Here is a 24453-nt window from a genome sequence, read left to right on the forward strand (position 1 = left end):
GACAAGCGGGGGCTACTCTTTGTTATCGTGCACGGGCTTCTCATTGCGGTGGCTTCTCTTGCTGCAGAGCACGAGCTCTAGCCGCGCGGGCTTCAGTAGCTGTGGTTCGCGGGTTCAGGCTCAGTAGTTGTGGTGCTCGGGCTTAGTTGCTCCAAGGCATGTGGGATCTTCCCGGACCAGGGCTTGAACCCGTGTTCCCTGCATTGGCAGGCAGATTCTTAACCACTGTGCGACCTGGGAAATCCGATGACCCTGTAGTTGAAAGTACATGGTTTTCCTTTCCAAAATTAATATATGCCCCATTTTGACAATTTGGTAAACAGATGAAAGTAGAAGGAGAAAAAAATTCAAATTGTAATTTCACCATTAAAGATAACTCCTCTTAACGTTTTCAGGTATTCTTCTCCATTTCTTTTTTCTACTCATATTTTTGGCGTATTATCTTGACCATGCTACTTGTAAAATTTTATACCCTGATTTTTTTCACTTAACATTGTATTATAGCATTTCCCTGTGTTGGTACAAATTTTACCAACCCCATTTTTGTAATGGTTATGTAATATTCTCTCATTTGAATATAATGCATTTGCCATTCACTTATTTTTGGACATTAATATTATAAATTATCCTGTTATGAACATGTTTGCATATAAAGTTTGTATTTTTGTTTGTTTGTTTTTTAGAATTATTTCCTTAGGAATCATTCCCAGAAATAGGTATATAGTCAGGCATTCCGTATCTGTGTGTTCTGCATACACAATTCAACTAACCTCGGATCAAAAATATTTGGAAGAAATAAATTTCAGAAAGTTCCAAAAAGCAGAACTTGAATTTCCCATAGGCTGACAATTATTTACACGGTATTTACATTGCATTAGGTATTATAAGTAATCTAGAGATGACTTAAAGTATACGAGAGGATATGCATGGGTTATAGGCAAATACTGTGCCATTGTATATAAGGGACCTGAGCATCCTCAGATTTAGTATCCAAGGGGGTTCTGGAACCTATACTAAATGGTAGAAAAAGTTTTAAGATTCTTGACACATAGTGTCACGTTGCTTTACGAAATGATTGTAGCAGTTTACACTCTAACCTATTTAGCATCAAGGTTCCTAGCAAAATCAGTTACTTAAAGTTGTTTGAAGCAAATATTCCCTTAAAATAAGTTTCCCACACATCTAATTTATACCAAAATGTCCTTTATTTTATCTATGCCTCTGAAAGGTTTTTAGCAGTTCACTACTGTGACCATATTTGAATTTAAAAATCAAGCTTTAATCAGTTTATTTGTGTGACATGGAGGCCTAAAGAGGAGTATAGAATGTGGTCTGTGTCCCATAGGATAGACAAGAATTACATATAGAAATAATTGGGGGAAAACAGCATTGCTGAACTGGGTGGTAAGGGCCCCCACAGTTCAGAGGGAGATGAGACTCGTGGGGACTGGAATGCCTGGGGAGACAGGTGAGTTCTATTCCTCTGGCAGTGGTGGAATCTGACACTGAAGGATGGTAAGACCTAGATAAACACAGATGAGATAAGGAGGGCCTTCGAGACTGGGAAAACAGGATTTACAAAGAAGGTTTGCCATAAAAGGAAATGAGGAGACAGTAGGCTAAAATTTACAAGTGATGTAACCTACATTTGTACACTAAATTCTGATGTTCCATCTCCTGATTTGTACTCAAAGAAGTCAGTCCACATAAGCTCATCTGATTTTAGAGCTAGAAGAGATCTTAGCTCAGCCCAGTATCTCCCGTATTCTATATGTTTCAAAGGAGGAAGTAGAAAAGAGTGAAGGATTAAAAGCTCTATGTTCTAATTCCTAGGACAGTGCTTTTTCTATGGGGTCCTACACTCCGGCACACCAGATGGGAATCTGACAGAGACCAGGTTTATTTAATGCCTTATATTTATATGTTTAAACACACACACACAACATTCTTACAGAGCCTGGGAAAATAATTGGGGGGAGGGGGGTGCCAGGTAGGAGTGATTATATAGATGTGAAGAGGGGACTGAGTTTTCATCAACTTTAAAGTTTAGTTCCATACCCGTATTAGAATATTTTTTGTGGAATGATTAAATGGTGTAACTAAATATTAGAGCTATTTGTGTCTTGCATACTTAAGTATATTTAAAGAAAGAGTGCAAATATAATCATCATACAAATTAAACTTTTCCTTTAAGTCTTAATAGAAGTCACTCTGCTAAATTTTATGAGGAATGCAATAAATAATAAGATGGAGGGTGTAGCCCCAGGCAACTCACAATTTAACTGAGAAAATAAGATTTAGAAACATATATCTACAATGTGCATACAGATACACAGATAACTTTGATACAGATAACTTTTACCTATCTTCTGTCACATAATCAGTGTCTTACAAAGAGTAGGTACTCAATACATATTTGCTAAACAAATAAATGAAGGAAGGAAAAAAAGACCATTTCCAGGTGGGATAGCAATGGGAGAGTTCCTGAAAGAGTGAAGATTTGACATTGGTCCTTGAGAGTGGTTAAGTTTTAGAAGAATTAGGAGGATGTAAGAAACATTACAGACAAGGAATGAAATGGAAGTCTAATGTGCCTATTTTTGGCAAGTTAGATAAACGTGCTCTCTGATCACTAAAAATTAACTTTCTTGAACAGATAACTGTGGCATACACAGAGGCATGTGAACATACACATAGGATAAAATTAACAGTACACCTCACCAAGAGGTGATTTTTAGAGCTAGGGGAAAAATACATTCTAAAAGATAGAACTGAAAAATAAACTGTTTGTCCTCAAAAAAATAAACACAACAAAGCAAAAAACACACCCTGAAAACTTTTCCTCAATTGTGTTGCTATAAACTAGAATAGTCTGGAATAGAAAATATACCATTTCCTGAACAGCCTAAGGGATATTAATGATTAGTGATCGCATAGTTGCAAAATACTGGTGGATGCTGATTCTCTCCTGGTGTAAAAGGTATGTCAGTTCAGTTCTGTGAGATTGCATGAGGGCAAAGGTGTTACAAATATACACAGATCACTCACTCTGCACACAATACTTTTGCCCCAAATAACCTTCTGCACCTTTTATACAGTGAAAGAATTAGAGCTACTATTCTAGGCACTAGTTCCTAAAATATAAAGGCATTCTTTCCTCTTTGAAGAATTTTAAACTATAGGCAAAGACGTGCTATTTATAGATGCAGGACACATGTAAAGAGTTTTTGTTATAACTTTTTTTCTCTGCTAAAAGCATTTGTCTTATTTTGAGTGAAAGGAGGCTTACTAGTTATTTAATCTAAATCCTGAAAGTTGTTTGTACATGTGTGTAGATATATGATAACACAGTGTAAAGGACGGGAGGTAGGGATGTTTATAGTCTCTAAGTGGTAAATGAACCTACATATTCCACGACAAAGGAACCTATATAGGAACCTAAGCAGTAGTAAATCAACCTATATATAACAAGGTTTCTACATTTTGTATGAAGTAGAAACATTAAATAAAGCGGAATGAAAAGTTAGGGATGTGTATTGTATCCCTATAGAAAGAACTGGGGGGGCAGGGGCAGGATTACCCAAATGACTGAGGGAGAAGCACAGCAAATCTTTTCCCCAAACAGCAACAATAAAATTGGACAAAGTTATCAAAAACAACCATCTCAGTACTCTGTAAATACAAAAAGTTGAGAAGAATTTATCTGAGACAACTATTGAACTTCAGTGAGATCAGTGGAAGTTTGTGGCATTTTAGCCTGGGGCTGCTCCCAGACACCCCTTTCCTCAGCTTCATGGAGAGGCAGAGTAAGTGATGAGAGACAGCTGCCAGAGCAGGCCAGCATCCAGTAACATATAAAAAGAATGATACATTATGACCGAGTGGGGTTTATCCCAGGAATGTAAGGTTGGTTCAACATCTAAATATCATTTAATATAATACACCATATAATAGAATAAAGTGCATACACCGCATGATCACCTCAAAAGACCCAGAAAAAGTATAGGACAAAATCCAATACCTATTCATGATAAAAACTCTCAGCAAACTAGGACTAGAAAGGGACCTCTGCAGTCTATTAAAGGGCATTTATGAAAAATGTACAACTAACATCATACTTAGCAATGAAAGTCTGAATTTTTTCGCCACTAAGTTGGGAATAAGGTAAGGATGTCTACTCTCACCACTTCTATTCAACATTGTGCTAGAAATTCTAGCCAGTGCAGACAGGGAAGAAAAAAAAGGCATACTGATCAGAAAGGAAAAATAAAACTTGTCTTTATTCAGACTCATGATCCTGTACATAAAAAATCTTAAAACACACACATACACAAACACTCACACAACTAGTAGAATGAACAAGTCAGCAAGGTGCAAACTGCAAGATCAACATACAAAAATCAATTGTATTTCCATATACTAGCAATAAGCAATCCAAAATTAAAATTAAGAAATCAACACAGTCTTAAGTTAAAAATGTAGCACCCACAAAACTACAGTGTATAATATATATACCCTGCACAAATATACACACATATATGTGTGCATACTCAAACACATACCATCACAGGAAAATATTGGAAATAAATTGTATAAGTTACCTTTAGGCAGTGGAATTATGGCTTACTTAAAAATTTTAATTTTAATCAAATTTTTTTTATTAATCAAAATTTTAATAGTGACTGTGTGTGGCTTTTATAGTCAGGAAACACGTGGTAAGTTATTCATTATCTAGATGGTATAATGGTTAAAAACAGTGTAGGGTGGCCAATCAGGGTTTGAAACATGGATCCGTCACCTTCTAGCATGAGACCTTGGGAAAATAGCTTAACCTTTTAGTCTCGCTTTTCTCATCTATAAAAATGGCATATACCATTTTATAGAATGTTACGAAGATTAATTGGCAGGTGGATTCTTAACCACTGCACCACCAGGGAAGTCTGATTTTGCACTCTCCTTTAGGAATATTTCCGTCTGAGGATGACCTTGCTTGCTTGCATTTGGCTGTGGCCCAGGTTTCCTTCAGAATGCATTGACAAACTGACTCTTGGGACACCTTATAACTCTGCAAGCCATTTCAAGTTGATTCTAATCAGCTTTACTCTCTAATATTTTGAAAGGTCAATATATTGAGGTAACAAATTCAGAAAACCCATTCTCCATTAGGCTTGTGTTCCTTTTACAAATCTTATTATTCTATTTTATATATAGTTTTAAGGGGACTTTGATTAATGTTTTGTCCCATTGACAAAACCAGTTAATTAAGCAACTTTAGGGACTTCCCTGCTGCTGCAGTGGTTAAGACTCCGAACTCCCAATGCAGGGGGCCCAGGTTCAATCCCTGGTCAGGGAACTAGACCCCGCGTGCCACAACTAAAAGATCCCGCATGTAGCAATGAAGATCCTGCACGCGGCAATGAAGATCCTGTGTGCTACAACTAAGACCTGGCACAGCCAAATAAATAAATAAATAGTTTTTAAAAAGCGACTTTAAATGTGCTAAACTCCATTCATAAATTAACAAATTTTATTTTTTTACTAATCCTGTGGATGTGTATTTGCAATCGCCATTTTTTCCCACTTTATTTTGAAAAAAAAAAAAGCGCACCTAAAGAAAGGTGAAATTGTACAATGTTCACCCATATGCCCTTCATCTAGATTTGTCTACTGTTAATATTTTGTCACATTTGCTTTATTTCTCTCTCTATAATTTTTAAATTAAAAGACAAAATTGTAGATATCATGACATTTCAACGTTCAGTACTTTGGCATGAACCAACTGAAAACATTTTTCTATACAACCATGATGTCATTCTCACCCAAGAAAGTTAGCATTGATACAGTAACCATATCAAATAAGAAGTCCATATTCAGATTTACCTAATTATTCCCAAAATGTCTTTTAGAGTTTTTTAAACCCAGGATCCAATCATGGATCATGAATTGCATTTGGTTGTCATGTCTCTTTAGTTTTCTTTAAGCTACAGCAGTCCCCTGCCTGTGTTTGCTTTTATGACATTGATATTTTGGTTGATTCAGGCCTGTGTCCCGTATAATGTCCCCAATCCAGATTTTGTCTCTTTCCCCATGACTAGATTCAGTGTAGACATTTTGGCAAGAATACTGCAAATAGTGTGTGCTTCCAATGACATCCATGACAGGAGGAGGAATGTTAGACTGTCTCATTATTGGTGATGCTAATCGCGACCACATGGTTAAGGTGGTATCCATCAGATTTATTAATGTAAAAGTACCATCCCTCCCTTTTAACTAAGTGAGGTGTTATTTTGAGGACCTGTGAATGTTTTGCTTCCCAACAACTTTGCACCCAGTGGTGAAAATGCCTGGATCAATTATTGCATTTGGTGGTTGCAAAATGATACTTTCCTTCTAAAATTTTCAGCTGGCATTCTTCTATAAAGAAGCGCTTTCCATGCACCCTTCTCCACCCCTTTTTCTTTGAGAATCCCTATGAACTTGGATTCTTTTTTATTCACTGGCTCCATCTTATTCTTTTTGATATTCAAATTCTGCTAGATTTGGCCAGTGGGAGCCCCTTCACGTACCAATTTTATAGAGTTTCTTGGCTCATATGTCCATTTGATATATCCCAGTCATGCTGGGTTTCTGAACCAATTGGAGAGAAGTATGGGCTTTCCTGATTGGGTTACTGCTCAATCCACGGAGCTGGCAAAGGTATCCCCCAAGCCACACAGGGTCTTTGGGACAAGGCTGGATACTTGAAGAAAAAAAAAATGAGGCTTCTTTTATGAAGATGAAAGGGTAAGAGATGGTGGGTTTAAGGTGGGTTGACAATCAGCAGCTCACCAATAATATGATGTTACCATATGTTTAAAGAAGTACATGAATTCAGCAAATTCTATTCCAGAGACGCTGCTGGAGCAGAGGTTATTTTTCTATCTAGCAAGTCAGCCTTCCAGAGCTTCAATTCTACCTTTCCACAGGTCCCTAGAAGGCAGTGTGATTTTTTTTGGCGGGGGGTGGTGGTGGGGGAGAGACAGCCCTTGCCTTTTTGAGCGATTGGGTACAAGGTCTATTTGCAAAGCTACCAAAGAACCACACAAGTGCCTAAGGTCATCCAGCTCCTTAATTTCTAACACAAATCAGAAGCCTGAGGATTTTGCAAACCAAACCACTTCAGAATCAAGTTTATTTCCGGACAGGGCTCAAAGATTGGTGGATTTCAGGGTTTCTCTAAAAGTTTTGATTTACAAGTGGGAATACTCAGGCAGCCTGGTCAATCTAAGTCCCTAAGAACCTTTCTGACAAGTGGAACCATAACTCCAGGGAGACTCCGAATTTTACCCAATGGTAGTCTTCCAGAAAAGGTGCCATATACCACAGTATTGGGCATGGACTGCCAGCTGATCAATGAGAATACTGTCACAGCATAAATACTGAGGATTTCTTTTTATCTCAAATCTGTCATATTGGGTGTTTTTGTAAACCTTACAAAAACTTATCCTTTTAATTTTAAATATGCAATATTTTTTCCCTTAAGTTGTATGTCAATGAATAATTTACCTGTGTTGTTTGCAAGACCTTTAGACCAGATTTTTAACTGTAATCTCTAAAGACAATTTAATATTTAATCTCTTAAAATAAATATGATGTAACAAAAGGAAAATATGTGACCTAAACAAAAAATTGTTTCTGAGGTACCTTAAACCCATGACAACTTAAGTGATCAAAACTATAGATTGTAAGTACAATGACACTGGACACATGTTGGGTGCTTCCCCAGCATCCAGGTTTCCCTTCCTTCCAAAAGCCCTGGATTTCTTTTGGGGGATCCACACAGTTCTGAAGAAGCTGCCTCCACTTCTCTGGCTCTAGGATTGATCAGGAACAGGCATGTAACCGAAGCCAATTCAGTTAGAATAAATCTCAGAACTAGCCTGGCAAGGTTGGGAGCCGATGTTTTCTCTTCCCTGCTAGAGGTGAAAAGGGTTCAGGTGATCCCAGGAGCTGTTAGCAGTTACTTTTGGTCCCTGGAGCATTATTCATTCATTATTTAACAAACATTTAGTAACAACTACTGTGTTCCAGATGTGAAAATATAAAAGTGAATAAAACATGGTCATTGATGTTAAGATATTTATATTGTAATGGAGGAAACAGGGAGGTATAATGGGGAAGGGGGCAGATAGGTCAACATTCACAAAGACTAAGAGAACAAATTCTTGGTACGGATCAGGTTAGCTGTTGCAGGATATCATCTGAGGTAGACGTGGCTGTATCTAGGCATCCTTTATATGGAGTAGATGTCATTACCAGTCTGCCTTGAACCATCCAATTAATTGTGGTTTCAGTGAAATTTCTTGCAGTAACCCAACTGCAAAAGGCTTACAAAGTCTCCTCAATCTTCAAACACTGGCTGGTTCTTAATCCAAAGTATAATCTTAACTTGAAACCAGTCTTCTTCTGGGTATACCATCTTTCATTGTTAAAGAGGCAAATAAAACAAAGTATATTGAATATGCATAAGTATCATCTAGGGACAAGACACAATAGCACTTTGTGTCCTTAAAGATGTCTTTTACAGGATATATTCCTCTGAAAGATCTGGATACAAACACACACACACCATTACCATAGCAATACTATTTGGCCCATCTGAATGATTATATAGAAAATATATAAAATACCAGGGAATCTAGAGCAGGTGTTCCCAATAGGTAGGTCCGGTGGGAGGAATACCTTGCTAGGATGTCTTATTAGAATCATCTGGATAGTTGTTTTTCCAGTAAACACGCCTACACCTCATCTTGGGATTTCCATCTGGGCCCCTCCCTGTTGTAGTACATTAGTCTTAACTGAAGGTGTTCTCTCTCTCTCACTTAGGGTGGGGTGGAAAAAAACAGAGGCCTGGTCTAATGAGTAGCGGTATGGAGAGGGACCTCTGAAACCATGTACTGGGGCATAAATAGCAAATTATCCAGCTGATGGATGATGACCAGAATCATTAAATCACTGTGTGTCATGTATGTGTAGGAGCTTTGATCACTGCATTTTCTAACATGGATGAAAGATAGAAGGACAAAAGTAATCATCATTGATTACAAATCTGAATTCAGACCCAAAATTTATGGATCAAGTATTGTGGGGAGTTCATACCAAATGGCTTCTTGTTGCCAAGGAAGAGGTGAAGACCATATGCCTGGATCACCTCGATCCTCATCTAGACAGGGTGACTCACTGTGGACCTGTGAGTATCTAGCAAGATTATTATTGGTTGTCTAAAGTATTTCACCCTAAGCTTCAAAAATGTGGGAACAGATGAGATAGGATAGAAGATTCCAGGGCAGGTGAGGTTGACAGCAAACAGGGGCAAGGACTGTAATAATAAAAGTCCTTGTAAAGTTTTCTCCTGATTGTAATGATTTCTACATCACACCAAAAGAACACAAGGAAATAGCAAATTACAGGAAAGAATGGCTTTCATATATTTTACTAATCTCAAGTGTGTTGAAAACAATTGTCTCCCTATTTTATCACTGAAACTGATTTAGGCTTTAGTTCAGCCTTTTACTGAATTATAAATTAGCTTCTTAGGGCATAAAGCTGTGGGGTAAAGAGGGCTCAGCATATGCTCTCCCAACAGATGTCCAAATAGTTTCAGAAAGACTTTTGTAAAAAGTGATTCTTTTTTTACATACTGCCACAATATAGCTAAAATAGGACTTCCTAATTTAAAACATTAAGGATTTTTTTTTAAACCCACCTTTTTAAAGTTAACCCTCAAAAGATCCAGTGGGACCGTAAAAACTTAGGCTCCATTGGTTTTCAAAAAGCAACAAGCAGGGGCTTCCCTAGTGGCGCAGTGGTTGAGAATCTGCCTGCCAAGGCAGGGGACACGGGTTCGAGCCCTGGTCTGGGAGGATCCCACGTGCCGCGGAGCAACTAGGCCCGTGAGCCACAATTACTGAGCCTGCGCGTCTGGAGCCTGTGCTCCGCAACAAGAGAGGCCGCGATAGTGAGAGGCCCGCGCACCGCGATGAAGAGTGGCCCCCACTTGCCGTAAACTAGAGAAAGCCCTCGCACAGAAACGAAGACCCAACACAAACAAAAATAAATAAATTAAAAAAAAAAAAGCAAACAGAGAGAGAGAGAGAGAGAAGAGATTTTGGAGGTCTTTAAACCTTAAAAATGAAAACGTAAAAAAAAAAAGTTGAAAGCCTGTTCCCGGCATGGGAATTCAAAATATTACGTTTTGTAGAAAATAAAATAATCCCCCAAAGATGGGGGCTTTGGAGGGCTTTTGCTAACTGTCGTGGAAATAATTTCCAAAGAGCGTTACAGACCAGAGGCAACTGTTAGGCCAGAGGCGTCCACACCAGAGCGTCCCGCCTCGGTCCAGGGGCCGTGGAACTCCCGTGGGTCGGGTCGCCCCTGCGCCCCCAGCGTCGACCCGTGCCGCCCGCGCCCCGGGTGAGCGCTCGCCCGGGGTCGAGGTGTCCTGGCCCCCCAACCCCCAGCCGCAGCCCAGCTTCCCCACCCTGTTCCCCGATCCGCAATCCGGAGAGCCGACACAGAGATCCCGGTAAAGCTGCGGTGGGAACTGTCCTGTCGCTGACTTCCAGACAGTCGGCCGGGCTGTGAACCGAAGAAGTGCGGGTTAGCGCGCTCCCTCCGGAGGAAGCCCGGTTCCTGGGACGCGTACCACGCGGCCGCGGAGGGAACCCGGCGGCGCTCTGGGGCGGCGGCCCCCGTGAGGAGGTAGGGCAGAGTCGGTAGTCACAAGCCGTGCTCGGGCCCCTGGAAAAGGTGCAGTTCCCCACTTCCCTCCTCACACGTGGGGCTTGCACCCTCCTCGCCGCGCTCCTGCCCATCTATCTAGCCGCCACCCACGGTCCCACAGCGTCCTCCCCCCGACCCGCAGGCAACCACCAGACATTAGGACCGCGCGGAAGCCGTCCAGAGGGAAGGCGCCTAGAGGCCAGTTGGGCGTGGCTTCTCGGAGAGAGGCGGGCCCCGGGGGCGGGGAGATCTACGCAACCATTGGTTCGGGCTGCTGATTGGCTGAAGTGCCTGAGTGGAGTCCGCAAGCGTCTCCGCCCCGACTAGCAGCTCCTCCTCTTCTCCCAGCCGATCGGTCCGCACCGGTTCGCGAGGGAACCGCTCAGGTACCGCCGCCACAGCCCAGTGCGGACGACGGGAGAGGGAGGCAGAAGGAGGACACGCTCGCTCGCTTGCTCGCTCCCACCCGCACCCGGGCTCCTAGAGCCGGCGCGGAGCCCAGGGGGAGGAGCCACTGCGGGCACGCCCCGCCTCCGGCCCGGGAAGACTACGCCAGCGACCCCGCCGGCTGGCCACCGCCCCCCTTGCCGGCCGAGACCCGCCCCCGGCCCTCCCTCGGCGGCATGGAGGGGACCCGCTCCTGACGGCCGTGCCGCCGCCTCGGCCCCCGCCCCTCCTCCTGGCCCCTCCCTCCCGCCCCCGCTCGCATGTCCGCGCCGCCTTAGCCGAGGATGCTGAGGATGAAGCTGCCGCTGAAGCCGACGCACCCCGCGGAGCCGCCGCCCGAGGCGGAGGAGCCTGAGGCGGACGCGCGGCCAGGCGCGAAGGCGCCGCCGCGCCGCCGCCGCGACTGCCGACCCCCGCCGCCGCCGCCGCTCTCGGGCCCGCCGCGGGGCCCCCCGCTGCCGCCGCCGCCGCCGCCGCCGCCACCCGGGGGGCTCGGGCAGCCTGTTGCTGGCGGATCGGCGGCGGGGGCGGGCATGCCGAGCGGCGGCGGCGGGCCCACGGCGGCGCTGCGCGAGCAGGAGCGGGTGTATGAGTGGTTCGGGCTGGTGCTGGGCTCGGCGCAGCGCCTGGAGTTCATGTGCGGGCTGCTGGACCTGTGCAACCCGCTGGAGCTGCGCTTCCTCGGCTCGTGCCTGGAGGACCTGGCGCGCAAGGACTACCACTACCTGCGCGACTCGGAGGCCAAGGCCAACGGTCTCTCGGACCCGGGGCCGCTGGCCGACTTCCGAGAGCCCGCAGTGCGCTCGCGCCTTATCGTCTACCTGGCGCTGCTGGGTTCTGAGAACCGTGAGGCCGCCGGCCGCCTGCACCGCCTCCTGCCCCAGGTGGACTCGGTGCTTAAGAGCCTGCGCGCGGCCCGGGGCGACGGCTCGCGGGGCGGCGCGGAGGACGAGCCCGGCGAGGACGGCGACAACGAGGAGGACGCCGAGAAGGACGGCTCCGGCCCGGAAGGCGGCGGCGCCGAGCCCCAGCCCTGCGGCGGGCTGGGCTTCAGGGCCCAGGAGGAACTGCTGCTGCTCTTCACCATGGCCTCGCTGCACCCGGCGTTCTCCTTCCACCAGCGGGTCACCCTGAGGGAGCACCTGGAGAGGCTCCGCGCCGCGCTCCGCGGGAGCCCCGAAGACGGGGAGGCGGAGCTGTGTAACTTTGCCGGCCCCAGGGCCCAGGTAAGGCGCGCCAGCCTCCCTACGCCCGCGGGGCGGTCACTGCCCCGGCGGCCTCCCCCGCCTGCCTTTCGGACGCCCCTTGACCGAGCCTCACCCCGGCGCAGGTGGCTCGGCATCCCCAGCCCAGGCTCGCAGCCCCAGACCACTAATCTGCGTTTTGCTGGGCCGCTCAGTTGCACTCCCCACTCCCCCGCCCCTACACACACGGGTACCCGCCATAACAGAATGCTCTAGAAGTCTCTTCCGTGCTGGAGTTGCCACGGAAAACATGGAGCTCTCAGCCCCGTCCCCCTCTCGGATGAAGGGTCTCGGGACCTTTCTGGCTTTGAGCATCTCGACGTGCTGGGAAAGGCGAAGCGCTAGGGGAGCCTGTGTATTGGCCGCAGTCAGCCCTGGGCTGAGCTTTGCCTTTCCTGCCTTCTGGCGCTCTGGTCACACGTTGTAAAGCTCTGCCTTGCCCCTCGGTGAAGCGTCCTAAAGGTGCGCTCCCGGCGTGTGGCCCTGTCTTTGATACAGAGGGGCTCTTTTTACTCAGTGTATGCCTGAGTTAGAGGGAGTCGTAGGGTCTTTGGCTCCTGCTCAGAGAACTTGATGTTCCCAGAAAAACGTCAGATGTGGAGACCCGCGAAATGACTCAAATTAGATAAGTCGTAGCGCTGGTTGTCTGGGTAAAGAAACCCCTCCTGGGGCGGTTGGTTATGCTCTTTGCCTCTGGCGTGTCCTAGTTTCTAACGGGTTTGAGTCGTGCTTACACATTTGAGTACGGGGATGTTTGTTGGTCCTTTACTGAGGCATAAGTGTTTTCTAAAAAGTTATAAACGCCAAAGTGTAGAAGACGAGAATTAAGATAAGTCATTTGTTGCAAACATCGAAGAAAATAATTTTATTTGGCCACGAAAGCAATTTAATAATAATCTAGGACCAATATAAAGTCCTTGAGCGTCACAATCTTATGGAGTAGTAGCTTTTATTTAGAGTAAAACCTGTACAGTAAGTTTATTTTCGTGGTTCACAACTATTTAAAAAGTATTTATTTGGATGCCGTGTTAACTTAGGTGATCTCCAGGATGGAAAGGGGGAGTTTTTTCACTCCTTGCTTGAAAGTTAATTAAACTTATATATCTGCTGACGTTCAATACCTTGGAATTTAAACTGGGCATTGTATTTCTCTAATGGCTGTGTGGACCCAGCACCCATAGAATCAAAGGAATTTGGGGGCTGGAAGGGATTTAGGGATAATCTAGGCTGAACCCCTCCTTTTTATAACGAGGCTTCTGTGAAGTGTCTAACTCACATTTTAGGACATACTTTATCAAACTCAGATGTAGTAACGCTAGTATCCAGAATTTTCTTGGTGAGCTTGAAATATTTTCCAATGTCTACTACTAGCATGCAACTGTGTATACTGATGGTATAAGCCCATCAGATGGTATAAGTAGGCTGAAGGTACCACTCTTCAGCCTACTCACTAAAATAATTCCAAAAAAATCCTGCACCCATCATTAAATTTAGAGAAGCAAGTCTGAACTCAGAAGCAGTACTTATATATCTTTAAAAAAATTGTTTTCTTGTAATAGTATATATTGTAAAGATAACCTTAGAGTGTAGATATAATCAAAATGTCCCACAGTGGAGCAGTTTATATTATTCCATTCGTATCATTCCAACAAGGGTAACCGATTTCTGGTTTTAAAGCTGAGTCTTTTTTTTTTTTTTCCCTTTAATATTTGCTTATAATGTGTTGGAACGTGACTAGACAAGGAGAGAGAAGCACGAAAACCACAGTAATGAAATTGTTATCGTGACTGCAGTGTGTGGCCTTTTCTGGCAACCAGTGAGTGCTGGGAAGAGTGGACAGAGTGAGGCTGGGCATCCTGCCATTAATTTCAGCACATCATTACTTCTCAGGCAGTGCCTTGTGCTGTGGCTATCAGTAGAAGTGGGGGAATAAATAATAGGGGATACACACACTACAGGTGACACTGAAAGCTATTTCTAGACGTTGGTGTTGTGATGAACTTTTTTTCTCCAGTAGTTGTTTAGGGTTACCGTAACAAGTCACTTACGTCTCACTAAATTGTTACTGCCCCACACTTTCTGCTTGTTGGCGTGGACTCTGAGGCCCTCAGCTGTGGCTTGTTCTGGCCTTGAAGACATTTCCGCGGATCTTATTGCTCCCGGGCTCTCTCTCTAGAGGCGGCAGATGGGGGTGGATTGATTTCAATCCCTGTTCACTGCAGTCCAACCCAGCTGTACCGCGGTCTTGCACCGTCGATGCACTAGGGGGAGGGAGGGCCCACCTCCGAGTCTGCAGGGAGGTGCCCGAGGCTCGCGCCCGAGGGCCGCGCGGTCACGCGCCGCCGCGGACCGGCGGACGGCGACTGGGGGCCGGTCCTGCGGGGCTCCTCCCCTCGCCCGCCCTGCAAGATGGCGGCCGCGCGCCTCCCACGTGACTGGCGCTGGGCCCGCCCCCGAGGGAGCGGGCTGAGGACGGGCCGCGCTTCCAAGGGGGTGTCCTTTAGGCCTTCGCTGGACGAGGCGGAGTTGCAGGATCAAGCGAAGAACCCTGTGGATTGCATGGTGCACTCTGGGAATGGCAAAGGGGAGTTCTTGTGGCAGCCTTTTTTGGCCCCGGAAGTAACCTTTCAGACCCATACTTGTAACTTCTTCATTGCTTAGGAATAATTGTATTTCTTCACTAGTGTCTTAAGCATCAGATATATTAAATGGATGAAGTAGAGCTAATCGTCTTTTAATTCTCTGTTAGGGTAAGGGTATACTAGCCATGACTTTTACGGGAAGTTTTAGGTTGCTTTGGCTGCAGCAAAGAATACAAACAGCTCACTTAATAAATGCCTTTGGGGAGAGGCTTTTAGAAGATCACAGTTAAGCAGTGATTATTTTAGTAGCAAATGGGAGCTATTGGGTATCCTCCTCCAGTTACTTACATTTTTCTCTGCAGTGGTTTTCTCAGGTAAGGAGAACTCAGGGAAAATCTCACTTATACCGTAAGTTAATATACCATTAATTTTTCTGCAAATTAACTAATGTAATATATATCATTTGTTTTTAATTACCTTTTGTGGGGTTTTTTTATGGGATAGGGGACAGGAAGTGTGTTGTAGAGGCTATCAAAGCCTTGAAGAGTGATAGCCATGTTTAGTATAGCACTAGACTTGGAGGCTTAAATTCCAGCTCTGCCACTTACTTTGTAATATTAACCAGGCCACTTAAATCCGTGAGCCTCACTCTGATCTGTAAAATGGGAATAATAACTTATTTTTAAGGTTATGGTGATTGAATTAAGGAGATATGATGCAAAATAATTCACATTGTCTTGAGCACAAATTCTTTGAGAATGATGTTCAGTGCGTTTTCTTTTCCACTAAGATACAGCCATCCAGATTGTTACATCAGTTGTTTTCAGGAGTAGGTTTTCTTTTCTTTTCTTTTCTTTTTTTTTTAACCTAATAGAAGTCTATACATAGTAGTATTTTCTGTATTCTCTATTACCATACCTCTAAATTGATTGGTGTTCAGGAAGGTTAAGTAATTAAGCTGGTGTATGAGACACATTTGTGGCAGTTTTGTTAATTCTTACATTGTAAAGATCTGGTATGCTACAGATAAGCCCAAAGGAAGCATTTCTCTGGGTCACAAATCATTAAAATATGTATTTTCCCCATATTGGATTTGGGGATGGGAATAGAGAAAATACATATTTTGAATTTGGGTTATCATGAACTCCCGTGCAACCATAATCTGCTTAAATCTTTTTCACATTTAGTTAGGATGATGTAAAGCTATTTTGCAGTTTTGTTAAGTTATGTAATTTTTCGTTTATTTCAGAGTGCAGCCTGGAATCCATGGATAACTAAACATTTTTATGCCTTTTTTTATAGAAGCTATTAAATTGGCTGATGTTTAAGCATATTTACTATTTTTGTTATTCTTGAGAAATATTAAGCTTAATTTTTTTTTTTTTTAAGAAAAGCAGAAAAAGCCTGAACTACCCTCAAAGCAGACTGAGTTTCACTTTTATCAACCGTGTTTTCCATTATGGAGGACTGTGTTGTCACAGCACTCCTTTTCTTCACAGAGAGCGCTTTGTTACACAAGCCGCCTTCATCCAGGCTGTGTAAACAGTCACTCCAGAAGGGAAGTGCCTAATCGGGTGTTTATGTTACAGGTGGCAGAGCTGCTGGGTGCTCGGTAGTCCGTTTCCTTCTGTTCTTCCTATGCTCCAGGGAACATTTGGCTTTAATGCCCTTCTAAATGTCTTAGTTCATTAGGCCTGTTTAATGCTCATTCAAGAAATCATTTGAGGTCAGGTTTAGGTTTTGAAGAGGTCATTTTTGCAAGTTATTTGGCCTTTCAAGTTTCAGACTGCCTAGTATTGAATAGGGATCTCATCACCATTTATTGCATGTAACTGCTGTGAAGATGAACGTGATAACGTACATGAAAATGCTTGGTAAACACGAGTGAGATAGGTCAACCCATCTGTCTGTTGATGGTTCCAAGAGTGGATAGCACAATTTGGTTGCAGTGGATGAACAGAAATACAAAAGCCTGAAGAGATGTTAGGGCTTGGGTTACAGAGGGCCTTGAAGGTCAGATGAAAGAAACTGTTTGCAGAGGGAGCAGGTGGAAATTTGTGTGTCTCCCTGAAATGTTCACTGTCACTTTAAATTCATATGTATGAAAAGAATGCATCACTGATTTGTAAAAAAAAAAAGATCTTCCAGACTCATCCAGTTTTCTCAATGCTACCATCATATTCCTAGTCACTCTGATTTGCTTGATAATCTTAATCCTCTCCACCCCTCATATGCTGAATCCCCCCTTTTCTTATCCTTGCTGACACCATTCTGTTTTGGGACTTTTACCTCTGATTCCCTTGCTTTCAGCCTTCCCACTTCTTACCTGTTGGATACCACTGCCAGATACATCTTCCTAAAGCAATATTTAATCATACCATGTTTTCTTACAGTGACTGATGGGACGTGGTCTCTACTAGGTCTTTGGACTCAAAATCTTTCTTCTGCTCCTTCCTCTCACGTCTGTTCTTTTATTCAAGGCTGACTCATGCCATCACCTCTTGCATGTTGTTCTCTGGAATTGTCCGTGTCGTAATCTTCTCCTAAGACTCTTCGCTGCCTATGCATTCCAGTAGCGTGTATATTCTGTGTTACAATTTCGCTACGTATCCTATGATTCTTTTTTTTTTCTTCTTTTACTTTGAGTTATTTTTAACTTAAAATCCAGGAGGGAAGGTCAATTTTATAAGTTCCCCAAAGACTCAGGCATCACGTCTCATTTCTTTGTCAACATTGCATATATTGTAAGTGTTCAGTCAAAATTTCCTATGCTTAGGATATTTCAAATATAGCTCTGAAAAATACCATTATGATTAATTGCTGTAAGACAAAGTGCATCAGGAAGTGATTTGTTTTGGTGGGGGGGGTTTGGTGAATTATCAGCTACTTTATGGTTACTTGCAGCCATGTAGTATAGGCACAGTTGTTTTGGAAGTAATAGAAGGAATTGTTCCTTTAGGTAGAAAGCATGGAACAGTATAGATTTGAACTGAAGCTTCAATGAGTGAATGCTGAATAGTTGTGCTTATTAATTATTCTTTCAAAATCAGGTCGTGTGTTATGTACAGCACTCCCTAAATTAACTAAGCTTTTGTGTGTAGGGGTGCATATTGGTGCAAACCTATGGGTGATGTTTTGATAGGATGGAGAAAGTCACAACTTACAAACTGTATTATTGTTTGGGTAATCGTAGTTACTGTCGCCCAGTGTTGATCTCTGATCCGTGATTTGCTTGAGGGGTGGTGGGAGCCAGATGTGGAATTGAGATAGTACCTTGCTTATGATCTGAAAGTTAAAAACTTTGGTCACTCAAGTGAGCAGTTTATAATCTAAGAATTGTGGGGTTTTTATGTTTCTTGTTAGGAACGTTTAAATTGGGAGCATTAGGAAGCATAATGTTCCCTCAGTATAACTGATTTTTGTTTTGGGTATCAAATGCTTGAAATTCTCTAGTGGTCCTGGAAGGAACAGCATGGTCGTGTGTCAGCCACAGTGCTGTGGTGTTTGGAGAAGACTTCCTCAGGAAAGAGATCAAACACTTACAGAGAGGGTGATGTTGAGTGGTTTTGTTAGTTTGGGGAAGGTGCCTGTTCTCCCAGTTGGTATTGAACACAAGTCCTAATGCAGCGTTTCCCAACACTAATAATTACCAACCTATAAGTCACTTTCTGTCAAGGATGCTTCATAAGCTTTATAAGCTACAATTTCCACATGGTCCCAGGAACATTTCTCCACTGGGGGTGAAGGCTGTGCTTCAGCTAGAAGTCCGTGCAGTGCCATTTGGCGGTCAGGCTCCTGAGCCCAGGCTCACCTCCTACCAGGATCCTTTGGTGTCTCCTGTGGGGTGGGGCTGTGTAGGAGAGGGCAGTTCGGTCATATACGGGCTAGGGAGGAGAAACACATCCTCGTTAGATCCTTTTGTACCCATGCTCATGGGTGCGTTCTTTTCAACTCACCCAAGAAACATTCTGGCAAAGTGGGGATTTAAAAATCTGGGGGCTGCTAGCCCAGGGATGTAGCAGCTCTTGTTCAGCCTCCTAATTCCAGGGTAAAAGAAGAGATCTTCCCCCTTCTGTGGTAAGAGAGCAGAAGGTTGGTAAAGGAAACAGTCGCTGATGTTAAAGAGGGGGCCACCCAAGCTTTGGTCTAGGCCAGAAGCCATTACCACTACTCCCTGCATTCTATACCTTTGTAGTCCAATACAGTTTATATTTTTTCACCAGTCCACCTATCAGCTGCAGATGGCGCCATTGAGGTTCAAAGAGCAGAAACACAAAGGGAGTTTCGTAAACATCACATCCAGGCTGGTTCTTGGGTAAAAACTGCTGCCCCCACTTCTTTCATTCTATACTCCCCTCATCCCCAGTAGGCTTTTGTATCAGTGTTCTTCTGCTATATCTTCCCTAATTGTGCATCCTACAAGAGTGCATCCTAGAAAAGACGATGACATCGACAATTTTAATGTTTTTTATTTGTAATAAATTCAGAGTTCCCCAGAATACATAGAAAGTTACAGTGAATCAAGTTTCCCACTCCCATCTTTGTTTGATGCACCCAGTTCCAGGCCACTCCTGCTCTACACAGGTAGCCACTGTCAGTTCAGAGATGTCATGTTAGGAAGAATTTAACAGAGCCAGGTCTGGTCTGTGGGCTGTGATGGCAAAGTGTATACACGGATTCAGTACATAGTTTAGCACTTCCTCCCACATTCAATAACTAGAGTGCGCTTACCCGTGCTTTAACATAGTGAATTCTACCACACTCGTCTTGCTGAATCACCTTATTCGCACATTTCTAGTTAAACAGTAAATTACATAGGAAGTGAGTCCATGATCATAGCAGAAATCCGTACTGAAATCCATAGCAGAAATCCAAATGGCATACTGTTTCTAAGCTGCTGATTCATTGCTCCCTCCTTTCTGCACTGTTGGGTCAGTTTTGTTCTTTGCGGCATAATTTTAATACATTTACCATCCATGTTTCTTCTCACACCAGAACTTGCCTTTTTATCAGATGCTATAGATTGATTCAAGGCATTTCTTTGGGTTGGGTTATACTGTTTCATTGAGTAAAAATGAGACAGATACCTGCTTTTCTACCACATCCTCTCAATTAAAGAGACAGACAATAATTCTTAAATTCGCCTCAGCTTCTTCCCTCTTCTTCTACCAAAAGAGATGAAATTTGACATCTCAGTAATGTTTCTAATAATGAATCATTTTCTGACATTCAAAGGAAGACTTTCTATGAATCTTGCTTAAATAATAGCATATGCTTTAGGTACAATCCTGGTTATTTAGAGAAGAGAATCTAAAACCTAGAACTGTAACAGATTACCCCAAAATTTAGTGGCTTAAAGCAACAGCCATTTTATTATTATTTCTCATAATTCTGTGGCCCAGGAATTTAGACAGGTAACTAACAGCAGGGGCGACTTGTCTCTACTCCAGGATGTCTGGAGACACAGCTGGAGACTGGGGGCATCTCTACCCCTCTCCTCTCTCTGCATGGTCTCTGGCATGGCAGCCTCAGGGGAATTGCACTCCTCACAGGCTGGCTCAGGACTCCAAGAGCAAGTGTTCCCAGAGGCCCAGCTGCAAGGCTTCTTATGACCTATCTATAGCCATCCAGGAACATCCCTTCCATCCCATCCTACTGGTCAGTCAGGTCTCTAAAGTCAGCCCAGATCCACGGGTTGGTAATTAGACCCACCTTTCAGTGGGAGGAGTATCAAAAGTATTTTTGGCTATCTTTCATCTACCACAAAAGCTTAATAAGGTGGTGTTGTTATATATACTAGTGTTAAATTCTAAGTCTGATTTGATGAGTGTAAAAACTTCTGAAGTTAGTAAAATTAGTAAAAAAAAAAAAAAACTAAGAAATTCATTTTCTGCTTTTGTTTTTTGTTTCTTTCTTAGAAAGAATGTCTTGGTATTTTAAAATGTACAGTCCGCATCAAAGGACTAGAGGGAATGTGTAGAACATTGGTAGATGAGCTAAAATAAACCTACAGTTTGACCTTTGTTAAAGTAAAATGAGACCAGTGTGATCTTTGTTCTAATGATGTATTTTCAGAGAAGAATCTTTTTAGGACTGTCCAGTCACTTGACTATTTCACAAACTTTCTCCACATTTAAGAGATCTCAAGTATGTAATTGTGATGGCTCTACATGCGTGAAATTGAAATCTGAGCAGTCTCTAGAATGAACGAGATATATTACGTGACATGTGGATTTGAGCTAACCAGGAGCACGCCATAGGTCAGAAAAAGCTTTACACACTCAAATGAGTTATAGAAAGGAGAAGGGCACACACATACCAATGCTCTTTTTGTTCCTGTGCATTCTTTTGCCGGCTTAGAATTTTTAAACTTCGTCTTCTTAATCCAAGCAGAGAAAATTCTCCCACTTTCCACTTGGTCCTGATTCTTTTTGTAAAATGCCAATTCTGGCATGTCATCTATATTGCATTTGCATGGGAATCTGAACTTAATAGAAAAAGTGGGCATAATTACTTCCTGTACAATTCCATTGAACCAGTAGTTCTCAGATTTTATGGCACCTTCCTCTACGCAGAGCAAAGCACACGTGACAAGGAGAGGGGAGACGGCAGAACTGACCACCGTTCACGCTGGGACCAATAAACACCGTGATTCTGATCTCTGTAGCTCATGAGGCATTAAATTTTTGTTAAATTAATAAAATCTAAAATTTTATAGTTTCTAAATTTAGTCTAAATGATTTTATAGCTTTGGTACATGCTGAGACTTGGTGTTGGGAGGGGGCAGAAAACTTAATTAGTAGATATTTCATGGGTTGACGAACTTCAGTCCTTGGTCAAATACCGTTTTTCTGCCTATCTTATTAAACTAGGAGGCTTTTTACTTGGTTGTTAAATTGTGTTCTTTAAAGTAACTTCAGGCTTTAAAAATGTGATTTTGATTGTGAAGCAAACTACTTTCACACAATTGCTTCAATATAAAATTTGTGGAAACAACATGATAAAATTATTCTTCTTAATTTTTTATTGTGGTAAAATATAATAACAAAATTTGCTGTTTTAACCTTTTTTGAGCGTACAGTTCAGTGGCAGTAAGTACGTTCACACCGTTGTGCAACCATCACCACCATCCATCTCCAGAACTTTTCTTTTATCCCGCACTGAACCTCTGTATCCATTAAGCAGCTACCCCTCGTTCCCCTCTCTCTGAAGCCCCTGGTAGCCACCATTCTACCTTCTCCATGCATTTGACTACTCTAAGGTACCCCATATAAGTAGAATCATACAGTATTTGTCTTTTTGTGTTTGGCTTATTTCACTTAGCATAATGCCCTCAAGATTCATCCATGTGTCAATTTTGTTCCTTTTTAAGGCTGAGTAATGTTCAGTTGTATATATACCACATTTTGTTTATCTGTTCATCAGTGGACCTTTGAATTGTTTCCACCTTTTGGCTATTGTTCATAATGCTGCTATGAACATTGGAGTACTGATTATCTGCTTGAGCCTCTGCTTTCAGTTCTTTTGGGTATATACCTAGGAGTGGAATTGCTGGATCATATGATAATTTTATTTTTTTGAGGAACTGCTGTACTGTCTTCCACAGCGGCTGCACTGTTTTACACTCCCACCGGCAATGCACAAGGGCTCCGATTTCTCCACATCTTCACCAGTGCTTGTCCATTTTTTGGATAATAGCCATTCTGATGGGTATGAAGTGGTATCGCATTGTAGTTTTGCTTCGCATTTCCCTAATGAAAACTGTTGTTTCTTTTATATTTTGCATTCATTTATATTTAAAGGTGTTATTTTTAATTCATGAACTACATATGAACAGTGTGGAAAATACTCTCTATAAAATGGTTGACCTATTAAGCTAAACTTCCAGTTTACACAAGTATTTGAGAGGATTACAGTGCTTTATTTATATTGATTTTTGAAGTATTTACAGCAATTTTAGGCCAATGTGGTTGTATTACTTTGTAGTAAATGATTATATGGTTTGGGTTAGGAAATACATGATTTTGTTATTGTTAGAAGAATTCCTGTATCCACTTTTTTTTTATTCAGTAATATTGAAAGTTGGTGAATGCCATTCGAAAGTTGGATGTTGGCTTAAGAGGTCGGTGCTCTCCTTCTTAAGTGTTTCTGTGTAGACAGTCTTTATTTCCTTGGGTTTCTAGAACAAGACATACTATAAGGCTGAAGCTTTGCTCCCAAGAGTATCTATTATGATGCCTTATTCCTAGAAATACGAGGTGTCAACTGGCAACCTACACTCATTGACAGGCCAGAATGAATGATGAGACTATAGAACAAAATATATTTTTTTAACTTCTTTATTGGAGTATAATTGCTTTACAATGGCGTGTTAGTTTCTGCTGTATAACAAAGTGAATCAGCTATACATATACATATATCCCCATATCCCCTCCCTCTTGCGTCTCCCTCCCACCCTCCCTATCCCACCCCTCTAGGTTGTCACAAAGCACCGAGCTGATCTCCCTGTGCTATGTGGCTGCTTCCCACTAGCTATCTGTTTTACATTTGGTAGTGTATATATGTCCATGCCACTCTCTCACTTCGTCCCAGCTTACCCTTCTGCTTCCCCGTGTCCTCAAGTCCATTCTCTATGTCTGTGTCTTTAAATTAGGATTCTTGGAAAGTTTAGGGTCTTCTGTTTACTTCATTTCTCTATACAGTTCAAAAAATTAATGTATATTATTTATTGCAGATTTGCAAAATTGTAATTGGTTCCTGTAACTGAGATAATTTGGGTCTGAGTAGTGTTTTGAGATTCTGAACATAAAGGGGAGGATAAGGTGTGAGTTGTGATAAAGAACTGTGTTAAAGCTGTTTTAATTTTTGGCTTACCCAGTGGGTTAGAGTAACAATATATACAAGACAATACTTGAATTCTGAGAGCTGTGTGTAAGATTAGCATGCTCTTCATTACTCCAAGTAGCAGTTCTGGGGTGAAACTTACCTCTAGTTCACTAATGGTAGCGATTGGCTGAGCAAATTCAGATTTAGAGCACCTGGTTGCTATTAGATGGTTTAAGAAGGTCATTGTCCACACACATTCTTGTTTAGAATTGTGTATTGATGATACTTTTTCCTAACAAAGCGTCTTGTTAGACTGTCACTAAGACCAAGTAATGAATAAAAATTGCACAATTATATAAAAAATACAAATACCCTTACATCTGGCGAATAGCATAAAGGGTACCATCTTTTTATATTTATTTCTTCGATCCTGGTTCACTTAGGTAAAGAATTGACATCATTGGCAGTTCTGAATAGCAGTTTGCAAGGTGTCCCAGGAAACTGGGACAGTAAATAATGGATAGAATATTGCCATTAAATGAAGATAAATATTGATACTTCTTTCCCCACTGCTCTGACACTGTACCTTTCTG

General features: G+C 42.6%; 1 protein-coding gene across 2 annotated transcripts in view; it reads left to right on the forward strand.

Moving 5' to 3' along the window:
- The first annotated feature begins 11097 nt into the window (after positions 1 to 11097).
- ZCCHC2 (zinc finger CCHC-type containing 2) overlaps positions 11098 to 24453 on the forward strand; it is a 48891-nt gene continuing 35535 nt past the window's right edge. For both annotated transcript variants that reach the window (XM_089895281.1, XM_089895282.1), the window contains exon 1: positions 11098 to 12434. In XM_089895281.1, coding sequence (XP_089751407.1) covers positions 11493 to 12434 — 942 coding nt within the window. In that variant the 5' untranslated portion in view covers positions 11098 to 11492. The remainder of the gene's footprint in view (positions 12435 to 24453) is intronic.

This window comes from Delphinapterus leucas, chromosome 14, assembly GCF_059928025.1.
Source record: "Delphinapterus leucas isolate spDelLeu-1000000601 "Yukka" chromosome 14, BTC_Dleu_Yukka2, whole genome shotgun sequence".
NCBI lineage: Eukaryota > Metazoa > Chordata > Mammalia > Artiodactyla > Monodontidae > Delphinapterus > Delphinapterus leucas.